A 24,550-nucleotide genomic window follows, 5' to 3' on the forward strand; every position below is an offset into this window, starting at 1 on the left:
GGGGACTCTGTAAAATAAAGAGGAAGTCCAAGGAAATAATCCACAAAAACAGGGACCGAATAGGTATCATGATGACACGAAATTCATACTTTCAATAGTAACTTTGAATGTGAATGAGCTTAATGATCCCATCAAAAGCTGCAGGGTTTCAGACTGGATAAAAAAACAAGACCCATCTATTTGCTGTCTACAAGAGACTCATTTTAGATGTAAGGACACCTACAGCCTGAAAATAAAAGTTTGGAGAACCATTTACCGTTCAAATGGTCCTTGAAAGAAAGCAGGGGTAGCCAACCTCATATCAGATAAATTAAAGTTTATCCCAAAGACTATAGTAAGAGATGAAGAGGGACACTATATCATACTTAAAGGATCTATCCAGCAAGAGGACCTAATAATCATGAATATTTATGCCCTGAATGTGGGAGCTGCCAAGTATATCAATCAATTAATAACTGAAGTTAAGACATACTTAGATAATAATACACTAATACTTGGAGACTTGAATACGGTGCTTTCTACAATTGATAGATCTTCTAAACACAGCATCTCCAAAGAAACAGGAACATTAAATGATACACTGGACCAGATGGATTTCACAGTTATTAACAGAACTTTACATCCAAACGCAACTGAATACACACATTCTTCTCCAGTGCACATGGAACTTTCTCCAGAATAGACCACATACTAGGTCACAGATCAGGTCTTACCCAATACCAAAAGATTGGGATTGTCCCCTGCATATTTTCAGACCATAATGCTTTGAAACTAGAACTAAACCAAGAAGAAGTTTGGAAGGATTTCAAACACGTGGAGGTTAAAGACCATCCTGCTAAAAGATGAAAGGGTCAACCAGGAAATTAGAGAAGAATTAAAAGGATTAATGGAAACTAATAAGAATGAAGATACAACTGTTCAAAATCTTTGAGATACAGCAAAAGCAGTCCTGAGGGGGAAATACATTGCAGTACAAGCATCCATCCAAAACCTGAAAAGAACTCAAATACAAAAGCTAACCTTGCACCTAAAGGAGCTGGAGAAGGAACAGCAAATGAAACTCACCCAGCAGAAGAAGACAGTTTAATAAAGATTCGAGCAGAACTCAACGAAATAGAGACCAGAAGAACTGTGGAACAGATCAACAAAACCAGGAGTTGGTTCTTTGAAAGAATCAATAAGATAGATAAACCATTAGCCAGCCTTATTAAAAAGAAGAGAGAAAAGACTCAAATTAATAAAATCATTAATGAGAAAGGAGAGATCACCACCAATACCAAGGAAATACAAACAATTTTAAAAACTTATTATGAGCAGCTATACGCCAATAAATTAGGCAATCTAGAAGAAATGGACGCATTTCTGGAAAACCACAAACTACCAAAACTGGAACAGGAAGAAATAGAAAACCTGAACAGGCCAATAAGCAGGGAGGAAATTGAAGCAGTCATCAAAAACCTTCCAAGACACAGAAGTCCAGGGCCAGATGGCTTCCCAGGGGAATTCTATCAAACGGTTAAAGAAGAAACCATACCTATCCTACTAAAGCTGTTCGGAAAGATAGAAAGAGAGTACTTCCAGACTCGTTCTATGAGGCCAGTGTCATCTTAATTCCAAAACCAGACAAAGACCTCACCAAAAAGGAGAATTACAGACCAATATCCCTGATGAACATGGATGCAAAAATTCTCAACAAGATACTTATCAACAGGATCCAACACTACATTAAGAAGATTATTCACCATGACCAACTGGGATTTATCTCTGGGATGCAACGCTGGTTCAACACTCATAAAGCAATCACTGTGATTGATCATATCAACAAAAGAAAAAACAAGAACCATATGATCCTCTCAATAGATGCAGAGAAAGCATTTGACAAAATACAGCATCCATTCCATTTCGATCCAAGATTGAAACTCTTCAGAGTGTAGGGATAGAGGGAACATTCCTAAGCATCTTAAAAGCCATCTATGAAAAGCCCACAGCAAATACCATTCCCAATGGGGAAACACTGGGAGCCTTTCCCCTAAGAACAGGAACAAGACAGGGATGTCCACTCTCACCACTGTTATTTAACATACTACTAGAAGTCCTAGTCTCAGCAATCAGGCAACAAAAAGAAATAAAAGGCATTCAAAAAAAAAAAAAAAAAGGCATTCAAATTGGCAAAGAAGAAGTCAAATTCTCCCTCTTCGCAGATGACATGATACTGTACATAGAAAACCCAAAAGCCTCCACCCCAAGATTGCTAGAACTCATACAGCAATTCGACAGTGTGGCAGGATACAAAATCAATGCCCGGAAATCAGTGGTATTTCTATGCACTAACAATGAGACTGAAGAAGAGAAATTAAGGAGTCAATCCCATTTACAAGCAGCTCTTTCTTAACAAAGAAGAAGCCAGCAGAGGGAGCCCAAGAACTGTTTAAAATAGAAAAAAAAAGTATCAAAATATTTTTTGCATTCATTTGTTAATTATGCAAGACATATATTGATATACACTTAAAGTGTGAGTGTGCCAAAAAATGAACATTTGCACATCAGGTTGGGTTTTAATTGTGAAATAAGGAGAATTTATTTTTCCACACTCTATCACTTAATAGTCAACTATAGGGATAGCACAGGGCACCAGTAGCACACCAGCCCTGACAGCATGTTTGACATTGTGATTCTCCTCTTCCTTTCTACCCTCATCACAGATGCTCCCATCCTTACCACTTCCGGTGATTTCTGCAGTCTTGGACTTTCTCCATCTGAGAAGTCCCTACCAACAGTTTTACAAAAACAAAGCCTTACAGCTGCATTAGGCCAGTCTTTTGGGAAGGCATACCAGCTGGTGATGGCAGGCTCTTCATCTGTCTGTTGTGTTGAGGACCAGTGGGGACTCTTGAATTTGGAAGCTATGGTGCTGTGACTGTTCTGTATCCCACCAGATGGCAATGTTCTTTATCTTTAAAAAGATGCTGCCAGTGTTGGCCTTCCTCTTATTTGTTTCTGCTCCTAGCCCAGAAACCACCATCTACCAGTTTTTGGCATCAAGTTTAAGTGAATAAAACCCACTCTTCCCACTGTCCATAAAAACTGGCATTTTCCAATTATTTTTTAGAGAATTAGGAAACTCTTGGGCTCCCTCTACTGATATTAGATTAACAAGTAGGTTCATTAACAAATATAAACAGTACCCAGAAGGTTTCAGTGTCTTGCATAATTAGAATAAACAATGATTGAAGACAACCGGAAGGGACTGGTCCCACAGTATCCTCTGGCTTCTGTTGCCTAATGCTGAAGAGCCTAGAAGCAGACCTGTGAAAAGAGCCTAGTCTGTTCATGGGGATTTGTGGGGAGATCACAGATAAGTACATCTTGTGTCTCTGTGGGACAATGAACAGTTCTGGCTCATCAAGAGAAGAGAAGGGCAAAGACAAGCTGGAAAAGATGCACTTTAATGGGTCTGTGTATTCTTACTACTTTGGCCTTTGTTTGCTTGTGCCTCAAATTCAGCTTCCTACCATCAGTGTCTACATTTAGACTGTGGCCCAGTACTCTGAATTATAAGTGAAGCATCACACAAATTTCATAGTTTTGAAGTCTCATAACTTATATAAGTGTACTTTAAAATTGGAATTTCTAGCAGCAATGTCCACAATAGCCAAACTGTGGAAGGAGCCTCGGTGTCCATCGAAAGATGAATGGATAAAGAAGACGTGGTTTATGTATACAATGGAATATTACTCAGCCATTAGAAATGACAAATACCCACCATTTGCTTCAATGTGGATGGAACTGGAGGGTATTATGCTGAGTGAAATGAGTCAATCGGAGGACAAACATTATATGTTCTCATTCATTTGGGGAATATAAATAATAGTGAAAGGGAATATAAGGGAAGGGAGAAGAAATGTGTGGGAAATATCAGAAAGGGAGACAGAACATAAAGACTCCTAACTTTGGGAAACGAACTAGGGGTGGTGGAAGAGGAGGAGGGCGGGGGGTGGGGGTGAATGGGTGACGGGCACTGAGGGGGGCACTTGACGGGATGAGCACTGGGTGTTATTCTATATGTTGGCAAATTGAACACCAATAAAAAATAAATTTATTATTATTTTTAAAAATTGGAATTTTTATTTGGATAGTAAAAATAAAGCAGCAACCATTTTTTGAAGTCCAGTGTATTACATTTAGAATCTTCCTACATACAGCTTCTTGATTAGGAAGAGCCAGCACTTTGGCTTGTCTTCAGAGTAAAGAGTTACACTGAGGATGGCACATGGGCAGCGAGCTTCATTTCAGGTGAGGGAGTGGGTAACACTGCTAGGTAAGATAATACAAGCTGAATTTTGATCCATCTTATTTTAGAAGGAGTAAAGCTTCAGCTAATTAAAATTTTTGGAAAATATGTTACAGCTCTATAGATGTAAAGTTTCATGACTCTGTGCATGAGTGCTGAGGGATGCAGTGGCAGGTTTATATACAGGCAAGTCCTTTAGGAGGGGTGTCCAGGTAGCTCGGGAGGCAAGGAGGCAGGCAGGAACAGTTCTATTAGCATGGAGGAGTGAGCAGCCAAAAGGAGATAGTAACAGGTGCAGGTGGGCTAGGATTGCTTGAGACTAAAGTGAGTGAGAGCTCCTGTGGGGGGTCACATCTATGGGGTGAGGTCAGATGGAGTGGTTTATTTGCTGAAGAACACAGGCTTGACTGTACAGTGACAAAAAACCTTGGCAGGAGACAATTGGTGCAGGCAGATCTTTATTTCAGAGGGACTCTCTGGAGCCACATAGTAACGAACTCATTCTCTAGGAGAATATAGTTTGTAATAATGCTAGCTATTACTCCCCAATGGTCAGTACTCATCTATGGTTTTCTATTTTGTGACATTTATGTATTGGTTCTCTAAAAATACCAGTGGATCATTTTTGTACTTAGTGATTAATTCAACATTGCATTTGATGGCATAAGTTATTAAGTAATTAAAGTATTTTATTTAGTTGTGCATTTATCTGTTAAAAAGAGTAATAGAATTGAAATTCCCATTTCCTTTTATGTTCCTAGAGAGGGGTATGTGTGTGACTTTCTACTCTCAAATTTACCTATTCCATGTATCTCCTGGTTCTCTCGTTCCTTGGCATTACTGTCCGTTAAATTCCAGGTGACTTTTACAGGTCTCAACCATTTCTGCAGCTTTTTTTTCTTCACTTTGAAAAATAAAATGCTTTGCAGAACTTAAAATGTATTCTTGGAGTGGAATATTACTGTTAATAAGTATAGAAACTGTATGTTATAAATGCAGAATATAATATATAATTTTTGTGGGGAAAAAAAGTATCTAAAACTACATTTTTAGAATCTGTTCAAGTGGTGAAATTATTTTTAAAAATCTTGAAATACACCTCTGCATGTTTTGTGTTTGTGCCCACAGAAGTGGAAGAATGTCAGCAGTCAGAAAATGCACCTGCAGCTGAATCTGGCTGCCTGGTGGTGGAGCAGCAGCACATCACTCGGAGCAGCAGCACACCTGATGTCACTGAGCCACTGCACTCAGATTCTTCTCAGGGTACGAAGTAGCTGCAGTTACTAATACAGGACTGCATATCCTGGCTGAGAAGGAGCTGCATGCCATATTGCTTTCTACATTAATCCTAATCCTACTTAATTTATTGTAAGGGAACTTTCTTTTTAAGTTGATTGCAAGGATGTGACTTCTGGCAAGGAAATAGTGTCACTGTTTATTTGAATACATTTATCTAAATTACATATAGTTAGGTGCACCTCTTTAAGAATAGCCTGTTTGAGGACTGGAGAGAAGTCCAGAGGAGCTGGAACAGCGGGGAAGCAGAGAAGGCTGCAGTATAGAGTCAGGGAGGGCAGCAGAATGAGGCAGGAGGCAGGGGAGGGGTATATGGGAAAGGGCTGGGCTGTGTGAGGAGAACGCTAAAGGTTGGCCGTGAGCATGGAGGGCTAGCTGGAATTGTGAAAAAGTTTACTAGCAGCTTGTGGATGGTCTGAGGTTGAAACAATAACTTGTGATAGCATGCATCTACATGATTTCTCTGACACCTCTCAGCAACAACAGAGCATGGAAAGCCAAGAGGCAGATGACTAAACGTAAACAGTGAACAATGTGGTTTTCAGGGAAAGTGCATGTTTCAGTCGTGTCTGGTGCCAATGAGCATGCTTATCATTTAGTTCTAGTTTCATCAGTTAAGTGAGAAATAAACCAACTTCCTTATCAACAAGTTATAGCCTCATTGAAAGAGTAGGGAAGTGTTCCCTCTTAGAAATCTTCTTGAAATAAGAAAATACAATAAGAAATAACTTGAGATATGTATTACCTGAAAGATTTCCTATTCTCTGAAAGGTTCTGTGTAAGACTGTTGTTATTTTTCTTCCCCTTAAATATTTGGTAGAACCCATCAGTTGCCTGGAGTCTTAGGAAGATTTTAAAGTACCATTCAAATTAATAAGTCATTTTAAGACTATTAAGATTTTTCTTTTCCTTTTTGGATTCAGATTAAATTGTGTGTGTGTGTTTTTTTAGGAGTTTGTTCCATTCGAGTATTTTTTTTTTAAATTTATTGGCCCTTATTTGAATGTTTACAGGCTTTGTGGTGATATTCCCATTTTTATCACTGATTCTGGTTATTTGTGCTTTCTTTCATCAGTCCTTACTCTTGAGTAATACTGAGCCAGATTACTGCTCTATTTTCCTGTCAGCTCACCTGGCCTTGTGGCTTTCCTCTGAGATCCCTTTCTGAAGGCCCCTAAGGAGAGGTCTTGTTGCCCTCCCCTGTGCTAACATAATGTGCTATGCTACAGTGAGTAGCATTCAATTCACTCTCTTAAAAGCTCTCTGTGGGTCAAAGATTCTATAGAGTAGATTTAATCCGTAGGCTACCAGTTTGCCAGATCCATAACTCCTGTTTTTACGGATTGTAGGATATCTAAATTTGATTAGTTCTATGTAAAAATATTTTTTCAATTTTATCATCTGAAATTTTATTTTGTAAATTTCCCTCCCAAATCTTTAGGCCCAAAGGTAGAAAACTTACAGACTTTGAGTTCTTCAGAGTCCAGGCCTATTCAAGAAAATAAAGGACATGCGAAGAAAGAACATGAAGGAATAACAGTAAGATATTTTTAAACTGTATCACTTTGTTATTAAAAATAAGCATATAAATTATTGGCGAAATAAATGTATTAGTGGCAGCGATACTGCCTTTTAAAACATTTCTCCATTTAGATGGGTTATTGGCAATTGGTTATTGGTTATTGAAATCTCTTAAAGGCTTTCCTGCTTTCTGTGTAAAATTACAGTCACATTATAAAAGTAGAAAAAAGTTAGCATTAAAGTGGAATTTACCTTCTGGTCTGTATATGGTACTCTATATTTTTAAGCATGCATCCTTGCTTGTCATACATATATTCACATTCCCTGTTCCTAATACTGCTTTAGGTAGTATGCTCTACCTGACACAAGTTGCTAGATAAATGAATTTTTGCAAAGATCAGTTATAATTTCTTTTTTTAGAAAAATGCAAAATAGCATTTATCATTTTTTTAGATCAAATATGAAGTATAAAGATGAAAATTAAAAAATAACCCATATCTCATACATGCAGGTAACTCCTGTTTAGTCATTTAAAAAAATGTAGTATATATAATAAAAACTCAAACATTATTGAAAGGTGCAAAATAAACAGAAACCCTCTCCCTAGCCCTCCCTCCCCAGAAGATAACCATTGTGAAGTTTTTCTGTATTTTTTAAAAGGGCATATACCAGTTTATGTATGTATATTCTGTATATATGTGTAGGTATAGTTCAACAATATATACATATATTCCATACATATATGTATATTTCAACAATCAGATAAGCACCTACATGCCCACCACCCAGTTTAAGAACTAGACATTTTCCAGTGCTGTTGCTTTGGTCTGTAAGTTCTTTCCTTGTCCCTTCAGAAAGCAGCATTATGTTGACTTTGTGTTTATCACATCCTTGCTTTGCTCTGTAGTTTTGCTCTATATATATGTATTTCCAAACAATATTCCTTTTGTTTTCCTTATTTTTAAACTTTATTAAAGTGATAATACTGCTTTGTTCACTTAGTTACGTATTTATAAGATTTATCAACAATGGCATATAGCCTGTTTTCTCTGCTGTATGACAACCCACGATGAATATGCCACAATTTATTTTTTCATACTCATGTTAATGGATATTTAGAGTGTTTCAACTTTTTTAATGAAAAATATAACTATGTATATTCTTGTATATGTTTCAAGATCTACATGTTTGAGATTTTCATTACGGTGATTATCTAGGAGTGGAATTAATGAGATCTAAAGTAGAAGAATGTTTTTTACAAGAGAATGTGTGTTTTCTGAAGGGATTGCACCACTTATAATTCTGCCAGCAATGTGTTAAGAGTTCCCATTCATCCACATTCTTACCAACACTTGCTATTGTCAGATTTAAAAATTTTTGAGTCAGGTGGGTGAAAATGGGATCTCGTTTTATTTTGCATTTCTTCAATTACTAATAAAGTTTAAAATCTTTCCACATGTTGATTGACCATGTGTGTTTCTTGTTATGTCTTTGCCATGCCATTTCCTATTGATTTTTTTTTGTCTTTTCCTCTTTTATTTGTACTAATTCGTCATGTAGTCTGAAGACTGATCCTACTTTGGTTGCATTTCTGGCAAATACCTTCTTCCAACGTGTGGCTTATATTTTTACTCTTTTAAAGATGTCTGCTGATGAACAGAAGTTCTTAATTTTGGTATTTTTGTTCAACATTTTTATGGTTAGGTTTTATGAAAATCTTAAAATGCCAACTCTATAAGCATAAAAATATTTATAAGTGTTTCAGTTTTGCTGTACATATTTAGGTCTTTCATCCATCTGGAATTGATTCTTGCTTATGGAGTGAAGTAGGATCTAATTTTATTTTTTCCCACATGGATAACCCCATTTATCTAATTCATTTCTCCTTCATTGATTTTTCAGATGACACCTTTCTCTCTTATATACTTATCTTGACTCACTGGTTCCTTTGTCTCTCTGGACAATAAGTACAACATCTTAATTAATAGTTGCCCTACTTCTTTCTCCCTTCTTCCCACCTTCTATTGGAAGCTATTCTACTGTCTTGTCTTCCATTGCTGTTATTGAGAGTTCTTCTGTCCATTCTGTCCATTCTCTCCAGTTGTTGTTCTTTGCTGTTCTTTGTCCTCGTCCATCAGTCTTCTTGCATTATATTTAGGTGCATTTTCTTTTGACTTATACATTTGTCATTTTTGTATATGCTGTATGCCGTATACCATGCATCTGTGAATGCTTCTTCCTCCAGTGTTTCTGGAAAATTCTTGGTCATCATTTCTTCAAATACTACCTTTTTTGTTCTGTCAGTTCTTTTTTTCTGGAATTTGGGTAGAAATGCATTTAGACTTTCTCATTTTGTCTTCCATGTTTTTGTCACCTTTCATATTTTCCTCTCTTCTTGGCCGCCTTCTACATTCTGGGTAATTAATCAGATATGTTTTTGTTCAGTAGTTCTCTCTTTACTCTCTTATATAGAGTTGGCTGTTTAATACTTCCACTGAGTTTTATTAGTTCAATAATTTATAACTCTTGCTTCTAAAAGTTCAGGTTAATTCTTTTCAGGCATTTCTTATAATTTCTAATAATTTCTTGTTGCTTGCTCACTTTTGTGATTCCCATCTTTTATTCCTTTAAAATAATCACAAATTAGAATTCTAAATTCTTTTTCAGATTATCTGAAATCCTTGGGTGTGGCAATAGGGTCCAAATCTGGTATTTGTTGTTTTTGAGACTCTTATAACATGATGATTTATTTCCTTGGATGTTTGGTGATCTTTGATTGTGAGTTCCTAGCTGATGGGTCTTCATCTACAGAAAACCTGGATGTATGAGGTGATGGAGTTTCACCAGGACAACACGTACATTTGTTTCTTCCAGGAACCAAGAAGTGCTACTTTAGTCCTGGACTTTCAGTGTTTTTGCTCGTGGCAGTGGTAATACTAGATTTACCCTTATGACAGCCCTATTTCACTGCTCTGGTTTTTGCTTAGTTTGTGAGGGGAGTGTGGATCACTGGGAGGTTTATTCTACTTCCTGTGAGCTTGAAATTCTTATGTTAAATCTAGTTCTATAGCTGGAAGAAATTCAGTCTTGTATAGTCAGAAGCAGAAGTGCCCACATTCTGCTTTTTAGTTAAGGAAAGATCCTGGGCATGTTTCTATTATCACATTAAGTATATATATCATCCTTCTTTAAGGCTGGGTAATATTTTTTCATGTGCTATTAGTCTTCTGAATATTTCATATATGACCTACTTTTGTGTTTTAGCTTCATAATTATTCTTTTAATTATACATCTCAGCCCTTCCTTTTCATTCCTTTGCTTGTTTAGTATTCTTCCTTTTAGTTGACTCCTTGAACCCCAGGTTTTCTATACACTTTGCACTGGAGGACCTTAAATTTACATCTTCATTCCTGACTTTCTCCTCTATCTTGCTAGTCCTGGATTTTTGTTACCTGCTTACAGTACCTTTGCTTTGAGCATTTAGCTCAAAGATGAAAATTAAAATATCAGAAATCTTCTAAAGTTTCTTTGTTCTTATGCTTTCTTCTTTGCTTCTTTCCTTCCTCCCACCCTTCTTTCCTTCCTTTTCTCCTTCCTTCCTTTGTTATCATCGTTCTCATGGTCCCCTAGATTCATATCCTTTTGTGATTTAATTTTCCTTCACTCTCATATATAGCTCTCATATAAGCTCTTGTCTGTCCTTCTGCAGCATTCTCTTATTTGTCTCTTCTTCTCCTTTTCTACCATCTAAAGCTATATCCTTTCATTCCTTAATCACTACAATTCCATTGCAGTTTTCTTCTTAATTTTAATCTATCCCACAGATGACGACTAGACTTACCTTTCTAGTTATATTTTAATCACGGTAAACTATTGTCTGGGACACACAGTTGTTCATTTTGTCAATATTGGGTTGAAATTGTAGCCTGATGTTGAAGGCCCCCTGGCAGCTACCTCTTTTAGAAGGTGGTCTGCATTTTCTTCTTAACATTTTCCTTCTTCACCTGACTGCCTTGCATGGCCTGCTATATAATCAGCTTCTTTTCCTGCACATAGAACTTGCTGATTACCACTCAGTGCTTCCTGCCTTGAATCCCCTCCTGCCTTCTCTCTACCACTTCATGTCTGTTGCCTTCTTGAACAGCTCTCCTGTAACTGTGAGCCAATTAAGGTAACACTTTATTCTGCATACCTTTTAGAGAGCATATTTTGCTTATGTACACTGTAATCATTTTGTGTAATGTGTGTTTTGTCTCCAAGCAAGTTATACATTTTAGAGTATACAGATTGCCTCCAAATGTTTTAGTTCTCCGATGTTTTAGTGTGGAGTTGCCCCAGAAGGTCTGCTGCACATTTAACAAGGAGGCACAAAGTGACCTTTAGATGTCTGGGTAGAGTTTACGCCTTCCTTGCCGGCACCATTCCTGGGTAACCTAGCCTTCTGCAGAATTGGTTTCACTATGTATGTGTGCTGAAGGAGAGGTACAAATAAAACTTTAAATTACTTCCATAGAAATTGGCATCTCTTCTCAGTAGATCAACTTAATTGGATGCCACTTGACAAAGGAGAAGCCAAAAGTTTCAGACCTTGAGTAATTTATAATTCAATTACAATAATTTGTGAACACATATCCTTCAAATGGAAAACATCATTCAATTTTTTTGTTGCTATTATTATTGTTTGTTTCTTTTTCTTTAGAAATGGAGACTAGAAACTTAACAGTCTTATAAAAATCAGAACTTTCCTGTAACAAATGCATTATTTCTTTTTGTCTAAAGATCTTAGTTCGAAGAAGCAGCAGTCCTGCTGAATTGGATTTAAAAGATGATTTGCAGCAGACACAAGGAAAATGTAGGGAAAGACAGAAGAGTAAGTTCCAGGAAATGCGGTTTGTGTTTGTCTAACTTGAGTCAATCTATTTTATTCTCTTCTACTTTCTGACTTGTATGATATCCTCTGAAGAGACATGGTTGTGAAATGGGACATTTTTATTCCTGGAATCCCAGGATTGATGGATGGTTAGTTCACAGGTATAGTAAAACAGATCAGTCCATTCTGTGTGTCATAGAGGCCTGTCCTTCCACCCTGGGCCTTTCTCCAGCTGAGAGGCACAACCAAGGTCAATGGAAGGGTGAGCAAACAGACCCAGAAGGAAGAATGATCTTCCCAGAAAGTTCATACAGACTTGGAGCAAAATGCCTCAGAAAGACATTGAAGTCAATGGTATAAGTATTTAAAAAATGAAATTTGGTTCAAATCCTTAGACGTATTATATACCATAAACTATAGCCCTAATAATCTGCTTCTCTGAAGCCAGCTTCCTGGCTGCCCCCTTCTCAGAAGCACAGTAAACATCTCCTCCAGATCTAGGGTGGTTTTGGTGGAGGCAGAGGAGCTCTTCTTAGGCTTCACCTTCAGATTCTTTTGGCTTGGAGTTCTGCGGCAGATGAAGTTAGGGACCTAGCAGGTTGGTTACTGGGGCAACTGGCAGTTCTTGGCACGTGAATAGAGGACAGCAGATTAGAAGCAACAAGGCTGAGGGACTGTCAGCAGCAAATAAAAAGAGCAGACAGAAGAGTGAGCAGACAGGGGGCAACTTTGCACTGTTGGGAAGTAGAAAACTTGGAGGAGCAGACTGTCTAGGTTTGGTTTGTGTCAGACTAAATAGCTTTATAAGGCTTAATCGCCTTTGAAAGCATCATTGTATTATGACAAATTAGAACTTTTTAGTGTTTAAAGGGGAGAATTTCTTTTGGAGAAAATCTTTTGCAGTTGGACACCTCATCCCCCAGTGAGCCTGATAATTCACTCTGAATTTGGGTTTAAACATTGAACCACAAGGTAAAAAGCATCCTTAGGCTCTTGTAGGATAAATTTGCATTTGTGGTGAAAGACATTCCCACACCTTCCTCCACCCATGCCCATTTCATAGTGGAGTAAGTTGCAGTAGAAAGCTGAAGGACTTGATGTCATCTTTTGGGCATATGGGGTAGCTGAATTGAAAACTCCCTTGAAAAGAATGTCCCTTGGTGAGATGTAAGGGAGCTCCTAATGACGATTAATGGCCTGCACCTGGGAGCTTTATTTTGTTGACCAAGATTCCCACAGAGTCTGCTTTTGAGCCACTATCCCCTAAACTATTCCTGCTGTGTCAACTGTTCAGTCACTTGCATGTTGGTAATGGGGAGCATTCTGATTTCCAGCTATTTGTTATCTCATACTTCAGTTCTTCCATTGTACCAGGTGAAAGTATCAGCAGTGACACAGCTCTGGGCTATAGCAATGAGGCAGAGCTGTCCATGAGCCCATGGTCAACCTGTGAGGAAGACCCAGAACTGAACACTCCCACAGATGTTGTGACTGACTCCGATGCCCGCCATTGGTTACAACTGAGTCCCACCGATGCTTCCAACTTAACAGGTAACTGCATCTTTGAAAAAGAGGCATCAGTGTTACCAGTTGGGAATCCCAGAGTTAACCTGGCTGCAAGAATTCTAGGAATCCTTTGACACAATGATAATGTGGATGCTACCTCCAATGAAATTGATGTGGCAGTCCCAACCACCTGTTCATAATCAGTCATGAATTCTCAGACTCCTGTGTGGAGAAAATCCTAAAACAGTGGTCAGACATGGGAGGAAGCAAGCCATCCCAATGACCACTGACCACCATGGGAGGGAGTGATGATACTCATGCCAAGCCTCTGCCATCCCTGACCAAATTTGCTTGACTCTGGAAACAGAGAAAAATAATTTATCCAACCCACATGTATCACAAATCACAAAGAGTTTGAATATCTTATTGATTAATATTTTCTTTAATTTTTACAATAAAATGACACATACAAGGTAAATTGTGACCTACATGTAAATGATGGGGTGTAGTAATAAAATAATCACCAGTAAGCCTGCTACCCAACTTAAGAAATAGATGGATCCCACACAAGTGAAGTTCTCTCTAGGCCCTTTCCAATCCCTTTTATTCTCTCGTCCTCCTGTCACCATAGTCCCAATTTGTTCAATAACAATTTTCTTGATTTCTTTATAGTATTATTTCTTTATAATTTAGATTTTAGACTTCCAAAAAATGATATATTCTGTGTTTTTTGCTACTTTCCCCCTCTGAGTATTACATTCTTAGAATTCATGATAGGGATTCCATTAAACGTGTAAATTGCCCTGGGTAACATTGACATTTTCACAATATTAATTCTTCCAATCCATGAGCATGGAATATTTTTTCCATCTCTTTGTGTCTTCCTCAATTTCTTTCAGAAGTGTTCTGTAGTTTTTAGGGTATAGATCCTTTACCTCTTTGGTTAGATTTATTCCTAAGTGTCTTATGCTTTTGGGTGCAATTGTAAATGGGATTGACTCCTTAATTTCTCTTTCTTCAGTCTCACTGTTAGTGTAGAGAAATGCCACTGATTTCTGGGCATTGATTTTGTATCCTGCCACACTGCCAAATTGCTGTATGAGTTCTAGCAATCTTGGTGGGGGGTGGGGGGAGTCTTTTGGGTTTTCTATGTAGAGTACCATGTCATTGGTGAAGAGGGAGAGTTTGACTTCTTCTTTGCCAATTTGAATGTCTTTTTGTTGTCTGATTTTAATGTCTTTTTGTTGTCTGATTGCTGAGGCTAGGACTTCTAGTACTATGTTGAATAGCAGTGGTGAGAGTGGACATCCCTGTCTTGTTCCTGATCTTAGGGGAAAGGCTCCCAGTGTTTCCCCATTGAGAATGATATTTGCTGTGGGCTTTTCATATATGGCTTTTAAGATGCTGAGGAGTGTTCCCTCTATCCCTACACTCTGAAGAGTTTCGATCAGGAATGGATGCTGTATTTTGACAAATGCTTTTTCTGCATCTATTGAGAGGATCATACGGTTCTTGTTTTTTCTCTTGCTAATATGATGAATCACATTGATTGTTTTACGAGTGTTGAACCAGCCTTGCATCCCGGGGATGAATCCTACTTGGTCATGATGAATAATCTTCTTAATGTATTGTTGGATCCTGTTGATAAGTATCTTGTTGAGAATTTTTGCATCCATGTTCATCAGGGATATTGGTCTATAATTCTCCTTTTTGGTGGGGTCATTGTCTGGTTGTGGAATTAAGGTGATGCTGGCCTCATGGAACGAGTTTGGAAGTACTCCATCTCTTTCTATCTTTCTGAACAGCTTTAGTAGAAATAAGTCAATCGGAGAAGGACAAACATTATATGGACTCATTCATTTGGGGAATATAAAAAAAATAGTGAAAGGGAATAAAGGGGAAAGGAGAAAAAATGAGTGGGAAATATCAGAAAGGGAGACAGAACATGAGAGACTCCTAACTCTGGGAAATGAACTAGGGGTAGTAGAAGGGGAGGTGGGCAGGGGATGGGGGTGACTGGGTGATAGGCACTGAGGTGGGCACTTGATGGAATGAGCACTGGGTGTTATTCTATATGTTGGCAAATTGAACACCACTAAAAAATAAATTTATAAAAAAAAAGATAACTGAATAGATTACAAAGGCAAACTTTCTGGAGCTGCATCCAGGCTTTGCCAATGAATTTTGGGGTGGCCTTGGGCAAGTTAATCTCTCTATAATTTCTTTTTTGTAAAATGTGGGTAATAATAGTCCCTATTATAGGGCTGTTGGAGGAATAAATATGTAAACACGTAAGTCAGGTGACCAGTACAGTGCATGTGGAAGCATTGTGCAATTTTAGCTGTACACCTGCACGCACACACACACGCACACAAGTCCTTCCTGGCCTACCATATTCATGCTTATGTGCAGATCCCTTTTAAGAAAACAACAGCAAACTAGAAAGCACAAATTGCTAAAAATCATTTTAAAATTGTAAATAAAGGCTAAAATTTTGGCTTAGTTTTTTTTTCTTTTAACCAAGCAAAGTTTGGTTTTCATTAATATGAAATAATATTTAACCAATCTCTAATATTCTTGGAAATTGCTGATGGAGTAATATCAAAATTTAATAAAATGTACATAGAAAACTGGTGTAGATAAGACTAAGAAGTATGATCTTAATGTGTCTTTAATGTGTATTTTAATTTAGAATAAATTCATGAACAAAGAAAAACAAACCATTTAACTGTAAGTGAATAATGCATTGCCTTATGATACTGTAGTGCTGTCAAAAGACAGTGGACATCTTTGGCCTACGTTTTCAAAGCTGCCAATGGTAGAAGCCTTTCAGAGTCAGTGAGAAAATGATTGGCAAAATCATGTGCTTAGTTTTATAAATTGTTGGGTAGCAATTGGTGCTTCTCAAACTTTATTCTTTTAAAAATTATTTTAAATTCTTTACATATAATGATACATAGATATATATAATAACTTTAAATAATACTATGAATTTATAAGAGATATAACCATTTACAAAGACTTAAGGTATCTTCTCTGATTCTGTTTGGCAAGCAGGCCAAGTCTTATAAATGCTATTTTAGAAATGAGGAAACTGAGACCCAGAGAAATCATATTATCTAGCCAGAAAGTAATTGCCAGAGTTGGAACTGGCTTCCAAAGTGTTTTGACTCCAGTGCAGTGCTATGTCTACTCCTTTCTACTACATTGCTGTTCAAATTACTACTGCAAACCCCTTTAAAATTATTTGAGAATTATTTATACATTTATGGAATAAATGGCTTCTTTGGATCCAGTATACAGATTATCTAAGGGAAATCATCATTATAGTACTGTCAAGGGCAATCATGACTTTTCAATAAGTTGAATTTACTTAAGAACTAGCTTTAATTATTTTTATTGAAAAGAAAGAAAATTGGGTGCCTACTTCTTTTGTCTGTCCTTTGGAAAGATTAGTTTAGATCCCATTTCAGAGTATGCGTGGGACAGGTCAATTTAATAAACTTGTGTGAGGTAATCTTATATGATGCACTCTATGTTGTGATTAACTCCTCCAAATACTTAGTTCTTCTTTGAAATACTAATATAGAGAATCAGTACACTCAGTTCAATAGTTCATCTTGTAATCTGTGAAAAGGACAAACTGTAATATGATAAGGTTTAAGGATTATCACTGTTCTGAATTTAACTTTCTGTTCTTAAGAGAACGATTTCTTCATAAATATACAGAATAAAACTCATGTTAGCCTGATCTTTAGGACATGCAAAGAGAATGATCAAACAATTTGAGTGTATCTTTTTTTTCTCATTGAATAAGCAAGCCTACCAATTAGGATAATAAACTGCTTCTAAATTCTTGAATTCCTTCATCACTGGCAAACTAATAGTTTTGTATTTGTTTTCTCATTTACATTATTATGTGTTTGCTGAAAATAACAGCTAACTTTATTTTTCTTCTTTAAAAATAAGAATTTGTTTTAATCAAATATGGTAAGACATAAAGACATAGAAATAATTGCTATGAGGGTAAAATTTTATACTCACAGGTCCCTGGAAATAGGGCCATGGTGATCCATGCTGGGGCAAGAGGGAACACGTGGAGAAGCACAAGGAGTTGGGGGAGAGAGAGAAGAAAACATAGGCAACAGCCTTTATTGTCATTTCAAGGCAAGGCCGATGAAGCACATTTAAGATTAGCTAGTTTGAATAAATTCAACTGACTTTGGAGCATTGACCAGCTGCCTGGTACCTGCCCTAGAGTGGTTAGGCCTTGATGTGTAACAGCTGGATAAAGGAGATATTTGGGACATATGAGTGTTGGATTGGTGGGTTTGCATATAAAAGACACATGAACTGTTTGCTATCTCTAGGAGTTAGCTAATCCTCGGAGGAGTGGTCTCTTCCTGGTCAGGAAAACCCTAGATGGCAGAGCATCAAGAATACAGAAAATAATAAAACATAGCTAATACATAATTTTTTTTCTCTTAAGGTAATGATTTTAGAGGGGGGGTATTTATGACTTTATAGTGGGAAGCAGTATTGCTGTTGACCTCATCTCTTATTTAGTATATAAATTTACAATCTAGAAATACTGATATTGATGCTATAGGAAATAAAAAGATGAGTAAGTCATAGCCATGACTGACTTAGGAGCTTACCAAGAAGATAGAAGACATTTATCCTGATAGCCACAAACAGTGTGATAACTAGAGTTTCTTTTCTTTTCTTTTTTTTTTTAAAGATCTTATTTATTTATTCTTAAGAGACACACAGAGAGGCAGAGACATAGGCAAAGGGAGAAGCAGGCTCCATGCAGGGAGCCCGACATGGGACTCAATCCCGGGACTCCAGGATCATACCCTGGGCTGAAGGCGGTGCTAAACCGCTGAGCCACCTGGGCTGCCCGATTCTAGAGTTTCTTAAAGTTTTAATCACAAGGATAGACAGTATGACTAATGGAATGGAATATATAGAAAATATATATTGAATCCACACAGGCATGGAATTGTGATATATGAAAGACTTGGCATTCCAGATCTGACAAAGAATATATTGTTCAACAGATGCCTATGGACAGGTATTTAGCCATATGGAGAAAAATGAAATAGAATCTCTACATCACACCATGCTCACAGATGGATAAAATACTGAAATGCGAAATGATTTAAAAACTTCTGGAAGAAAACACTTCCTAAAAATGTAGCTAGGACCTTGAGTTAGGGAAGATTTTCTTAAACAAGATGGAGAAAAAAAAGCTTTCAATCAATAAGAAATATTGATTGAAATAATCAATAAGAAATATTGATTGAAATTAATATCAGGGATCCCTGGGTGGCGCAGTGGTTTAGCGCCTGCCTTTGGCCCAGGGCGCGATCCTGGAGACCTGGGATCGAATCCCACGTTGGGCTCCCAGTGCATGGGGCCTGCTTCTCCCTGTGCCTATGTCTCTGCCTCTCTCTCTCTCTCTCTCTCTCTCTCTCTGTGACTATCATAAATAAATAAAAATTTTAAAAAATTAATATCAATCATTAATTCAATTTTAGCATATTTTAAATTTTTTTCATTATCAGAAAAACTAAGAATTCTAAGGGTTTGCAGAATTCCAAAGGGTACAAGCCAGCTTTGATGCTCTTTCCTTTCCAGGTTCCTGTCAGGTCAGTGATACATTTTAAGATAAGGTTCAATAAGATATTGTATCAAACATCTTAGTTTATTTGGAGGAGACTTATTGGTATTCCCTCACTGGAATATGAGCTTTAGGAGAGGGATGTTGTCGGTTGTGGTCACAGCAGATTCTTGGCTCCTAGGATGGTGCATAGCAGGAGAGAATATTCAATAAATACTTAAATCAATAATTGAATAAGCATTAAGCTGCAGGCTACTGTTTTATTTAGTTAAAAATAGCAATTAAATTTTAACCTTTTTTAAAGAATGAAAAATATATAAGGTTCAGTTTCAAAATCTCTTTCATTTAGAGTATTCATCACAGTCCTGCCTCCAAATAGCTGTGTATGTGAATTTACATTCACTGTTAACCTGCCACCAAAACTGTTCTTGGCAGGAACAAGGTGTCCTCTGCCATTGTGCACATTTTCAGCATTTTCACTAGGCTTTAACCTACCTGGAAGACATGAAATATTTTTTAACAGTAATAGACTACTATGGGCTTGGTTGCTCACCTTCTAAAATCTTTAAAATGAATAGTGTATGTTTGGAAAGCAGATGAGGAAGAAAAGGAGTCAGGCTGTAATGGTGGTCAGTAGAAGGCCAACCAGCTACTTCTCCACTTTTGATATCAAAATCCAGGCCTGATTTTTCTGGTCCCAGAATGAAGGTGTTTCAGTCGAGCCTTTGGGTTTGTGCCTTTCATTTAGTTTTCAGACTGGAATGGTAACTCATTTCCAAAGTGCTAGCTATGTTTCTTCTTCTACGAAGTCTACATAAAATTGCAGCCATGTGAAATCTCCATTTGGTCTCTAAGGACCTTGTTTTACCAATTACCAAGACATTTCATGCTAAAATCCTTTGCATATTTGCAAAGTTCTATACTTTAGATTTCTCTGCTAAAATCATGTATGTTTGGAGAAGATGATATGATTTTATTTGTTTGTGAGACTTCCCACCTTAATAAATTTTTAAAAAAATTTTTAATAAAAAATTTAAAATGTCTGTAGCATTTAAAAATAATGAAACAGAAAGATACTAGGCTAGCATGCTAGCTTCCTCATAAAAAAAGAAAATAAACTAAATACTTGGTATTTTTAGGGTGAACACAAAATTTTCTGAAATCTCTCAAATCCCCATATTTAATTAAGTGCTGCTTCACTGAGGAACCATCTACATGTAAAATGTCAGCATCTGTTCTGTTACTTATGCCATGAGTGGAATAATTTTGGGCAAAAACATGTCAATTCATTTAAAAATTTTTCACAGTAATATTGGGCAGGCAGTCATTTCAAATACTTCTAAAGGACTCAACATATTTTGGTAATGTGGTGAAGGATGTTTCCTAGGATTTTATCATTGGGGTATAGATTTTTCTAAGAGAAAAGCAGTATTAAGAAAGACTTTTCTGGGATGCCTGGGTGGCTCAGAGGTTTGGCACCTGCCTTTGGCTGAGGGTGTGATCCTGGAGTCCCGGGATTGAGTCCCACATCAGGCTCCCTGCATGGAGCCTGCTTCTCTCTCTGCCTGTGTCTCTGCCTCTCTCTCTTTCTGTGTCTCTCATGAATAAATAAATAAAATCTAAAAACAAAACAAACAAAAAAACTCCAGACATTTCTACATGGGATATTTTCATAACTAAGACTCTATTAGTTGGCAGGTAGCAGGGATATATAGGTGGTGAGGTATGTGACCTACAGTTACTTGGAGTTGTTAGTCAGCCTGAGTTTCAGTGTGATTGGAATGCTGGGAGCTGATCTCTCTGGATGGCTGAATTTGGGTGGTGGTAGGGAATTAAACAAACCTATGAATCATCTAATCCCCTTACTTTTTTTTTTAACCCCTCAGAGGATTAAAGACATCAGAACATTGTTTATGAGAAAAATAAATACCATATTATGCTATTTGTTCAGTTGGGGGCTTATATTGATTTATAAGCATTCATTAAAGCTTCAGCATAACTTCTCAGACTGACAGATGCACTTATTATATTGATTAAACATTAGGAGAAGCTGTCTCTCTTCTGAGGCTTTACAAAAGTCATGAACCTAGAAGGCCCATAACTAGGCTTTTGCTGTCTCTACCTCCTGTCTTTCAGGCACAGTATGTAGGATTTTCAGCTTGGATTATATCTGCACATTGTAATGTGTCTCCTCAACTAATTATATGATACCACTGTGGGAAATACAGATGTGTTTTCCTCTAAGAACGAACAGTGCTGCTGTGTTTTGGAAGGCCTTTCCATAACACTATGCACCATCCTTATTAAATCCTTTGTTCAGTGTTTTGGGATCTTTCCATAAATAATATAATAAGCTATCAGCAGCTGCTGTGGGTGCAGTGTTGGAAGCATACAGAACTGTTTCTGAATCTGCCCTGGCTCCTTTTCAGGTTCACTCCTTGCTCCTTGTTGGCTCTTGTCATTTCTCTACTTGAGTTCCTCACATCCATAGATTGTGCTTCAATTTCTTTGATTAGGCTTTAAAAACACCAACAACTTATATACTCAAAATGTTGATGATAATTGATAATGGTGGTGATAAGTGCCTGAAAATTAGTCTGTCTTCATTTGTGTGGAGTGAGGAACAGAACTTTGGGAATGTTGTAAGACAATAGAGGAAGAAGATTAGTGGTGGAGATTTGACACAACTCTTAAACTCCTTCCAAAGATTCAAAAGAGAAGCAAAGCAGGGTGCCTAGCTGGCTCATTTGGAAGAGCATGCTGACTCTTGATCTAAGGTCCAGTCATGAGTTTGAACCCCACATTGGGTGTAGAGATTGCTTAAATAAATCAATCAACTTAAAAAGAGAGAAACAAAGCAAAAGTGACTTAAACAGGAAGCTGAAAGTAAGATGTTAGAAATAAAATTTAAAAAGTCAGCAACTACAATAAATACAAACCATGTAAACTTGCAGTTAAAGTCAGAAGCTCTTAAATTAGATTGAAGAAATAAAACCTGGGATGACTGGGTAGTTCAGTGGTTGAGTGTCTGCCTTTGGCTCAGGGCATGATCCTGGGATCTGGGATCGAGTTCCACATCAGGCTCCATGTGGGGAGCCTATTTCTCCCTCTGCCTGTGTCTCTGCCTTTCTCTCACTCTGTGTCTCTCATGAATAAATAAATAAATAATAAATAAATAATAAATTCATGAATAAATAAATCAAAAATAAATAATTTCATAAATAAATATTTTAAAAAAGAAATAAAACCTAGCCATATGATGTTTACAGGAGGTAACCCTAATACATAATGTATAGGAAGATCCTAAGTAAATAAATAAATACATGGGTAGCTAGGAAGAAAGACAGACTGCTGAGCTAACTATATGTGTCAGTCATGTAAACTTTAAAGCAGAAATGACTTATTAGTGAGAGCAATAATTCTGAATTTATATGAACTTCATAGCCTTCAGATGCATGAAGCAAAATTTGACAGAATAACAAGGAACTACTGATAAAACCGTATCATAGTAGAAAATTTTTAATGAGTTTTCATTAATTGATGAGTTAAGCAGAAAAAATATTGGAATAGAGAAGACACACATGATACAATTAATCCTAATTGAATGGATATATATAAAAAAAAATGAATGGATATATATATAAAAACTTTGAAATTAAATTAAAAATATGTGATTTTTAAAAGCACGTGGAACATTTACAGAAATTAACCAATTAGATCATTAAGTCTTAACATGTCTATGCTTTGAAAACTTAACACCACATGCTTTGAAACTATACCACATCCTGTGAATATGATAAAATGAATTAAGGACAAAAAGATAAAAGAAAAATACATAAGAAATTAAAAACTACACTTCAAATAAATTAAACCCAAAAAGAAATTAAATTGTGAATTAGAAAATATTTCAAACAAATCTACAGTGAAGGCTACATACCAAAATCTCTAGTTTGTAGCTGAAGGCTTATATGGAGAAAAATATATGGCCTTAGGTGCGTATATGAAAAGAGAAAATTATTGATCTGTGTGTCCTATTCAAAAAATTAGGAAAAGAATGGCAGAGTAATGATATATAGAAGTTAATTAAAAAAGGAACTAATAGGGCAGCCCGGGTGGCTCAGCGGTTTAGCGCCACCTTCAGCCTAGGGTGTGATCCTGGAGACCCGGGATCAAGTCGGGTTCCCTACATGGAGCTTGCTTCTCCTTCTGCCTGCTTCTCCCTCTGCCTGTGTCTCTGGCGCTCTCTCTCTCTCTCTCTTTGTCTCTCATGAATAAATAAATAAAATCTTTTAAAAAAACACTTTTTAAAAGCATCAATAAGACAAGATTAATCAAGGAAAAAATAATGAGAGTAAAAAGGGAACAGAACTATAAAAACAATATAAGTGTTTTAAAATAATACAGTAGGTTAATTTGAATAGATTTATAAAAATAAAAGACAATTCCCTGTTTTACTGAAGCTTCAAATAAAAGAAAAACTATCATTTTCTATTCCAGAGATTAGAAAGGAAGCCCTCTAAATTCTGTTACTTACCTTGTGATACCTTGACAATAAAACCAGACAGGGTCAGTATTGAAAAAGGAAAAAGAGTCCATCTCACTTAAAAGCATATCAGCAAAAGTCCTAAATAAAGTATTAGCAAACGAAGTCCAAGAATATTGGGAAAAAAAATCATAAATACATCAGAACTAAGAGAAGTTCACTTCAAAGATGCAAAAGCAAATAATAGTGCAAAAAAAAAAAAAAGAGAGAGAGAGAGCCTATTAGGAGAAAGACTGCAGATAAATCCCAATTGAAGAACATTCTACAAAAATACCTGATCAGTTCTCCTCAAAACAATTAAGGTCATCAAAAACAAGGACACAGCCAAGAGGAGATGAAGGAGACATGACAATTAAATGTGATGTGGTATCCTGGATGGAATCTTGGGACAGGAAAAAAGACATTGAGTTAAAAACTAAAGAGATCTGAATAAAGTATGGACTTTATATAAACAATGCCTCAATATTGGCTTATTAATTATAGCAGATGTACCATACTTGCATAAGGTGTTAGCAAATAGGGGATGTTAAATTAGACATTTGTCTAATATTAAGTTAGACACAAATCCACAAGGTCAAGGATACCAGAAAAAAAAGACAATAGTGACCAACATGACCAAGGCATTGGCAGACCTGAGAACTCCAAATCCTGTGTCAGCACTAGGGAAAGCCAAGAAGCAACCTGAATACAATAAAAATAAAAAAATAAAAAATAGGTTCCCTAAAAGTGTTAGAAAATTGTCTGTAAGAGGTAGCTATAGAAGTAGGAGGTAATGGTGGGGCTAAAAGCAGGAAGACTGTAAGTCCTTTTTTTTTTTTTTTTTTTTTTTTGTAAGTCCTTTTAAGAGATGTTAGAACTTAATTCCAGAAAAAAGAGCAAATAAATTAGAAGATTTCG

General features: G+C 36.7%; 1 protein-coding gene across 10 annotated transcripts in view; it reads left to right on the forward strand.

The window, feature by feature from the left end:
- RALGAPA2 (Ral GTPase activating protein catalytic subunit alpha 2) overlaps positions 1–24,550 on the forward strand; it is a 328,009-nt gene that overhangs the window by 133,660 nt on the left and 169,799 nt on the right. For all 10 annotated transcript variants that reach the window (XR_003144828.3, XR_003144834.3, XR_003144829.3 and 7 more), the window contains 4 exons: positions 5,420–5,554; positions 7,029–7,126; positions 11,888–11,978; positions 13,353–13,529. Coding sequence is in view for 2 of the 10 variants with exons in the window: in XM_025469120.3 (XP_025324905.1) it covers positions 5,420–5,554; positions 7,029–7,126; positions 11,888–11,978; positions 13,353–13,529 (501 nt within the window). In the remaining 8 variants the exon portion in view is untranslated. The remainder of the gene's footprint in view (positions 1–5,419; positions 5,555–7,028; positions 7,127–11,887; positions 11,979–13,352; positions 13,530–24,550) is intronic.

Source organism: Canis lupus, chromosome 24 (assembly GCF_003254725.2).
Source record: "Canis lupus dingo isolate Sandy chromosome 24, ASM325472v2, whole genome shotgun sequence".
NCBI lineage: Eukaryota > Metazoa > Chordata > Mammalia > Carnivora > Canidae > Canis > Canis lupus.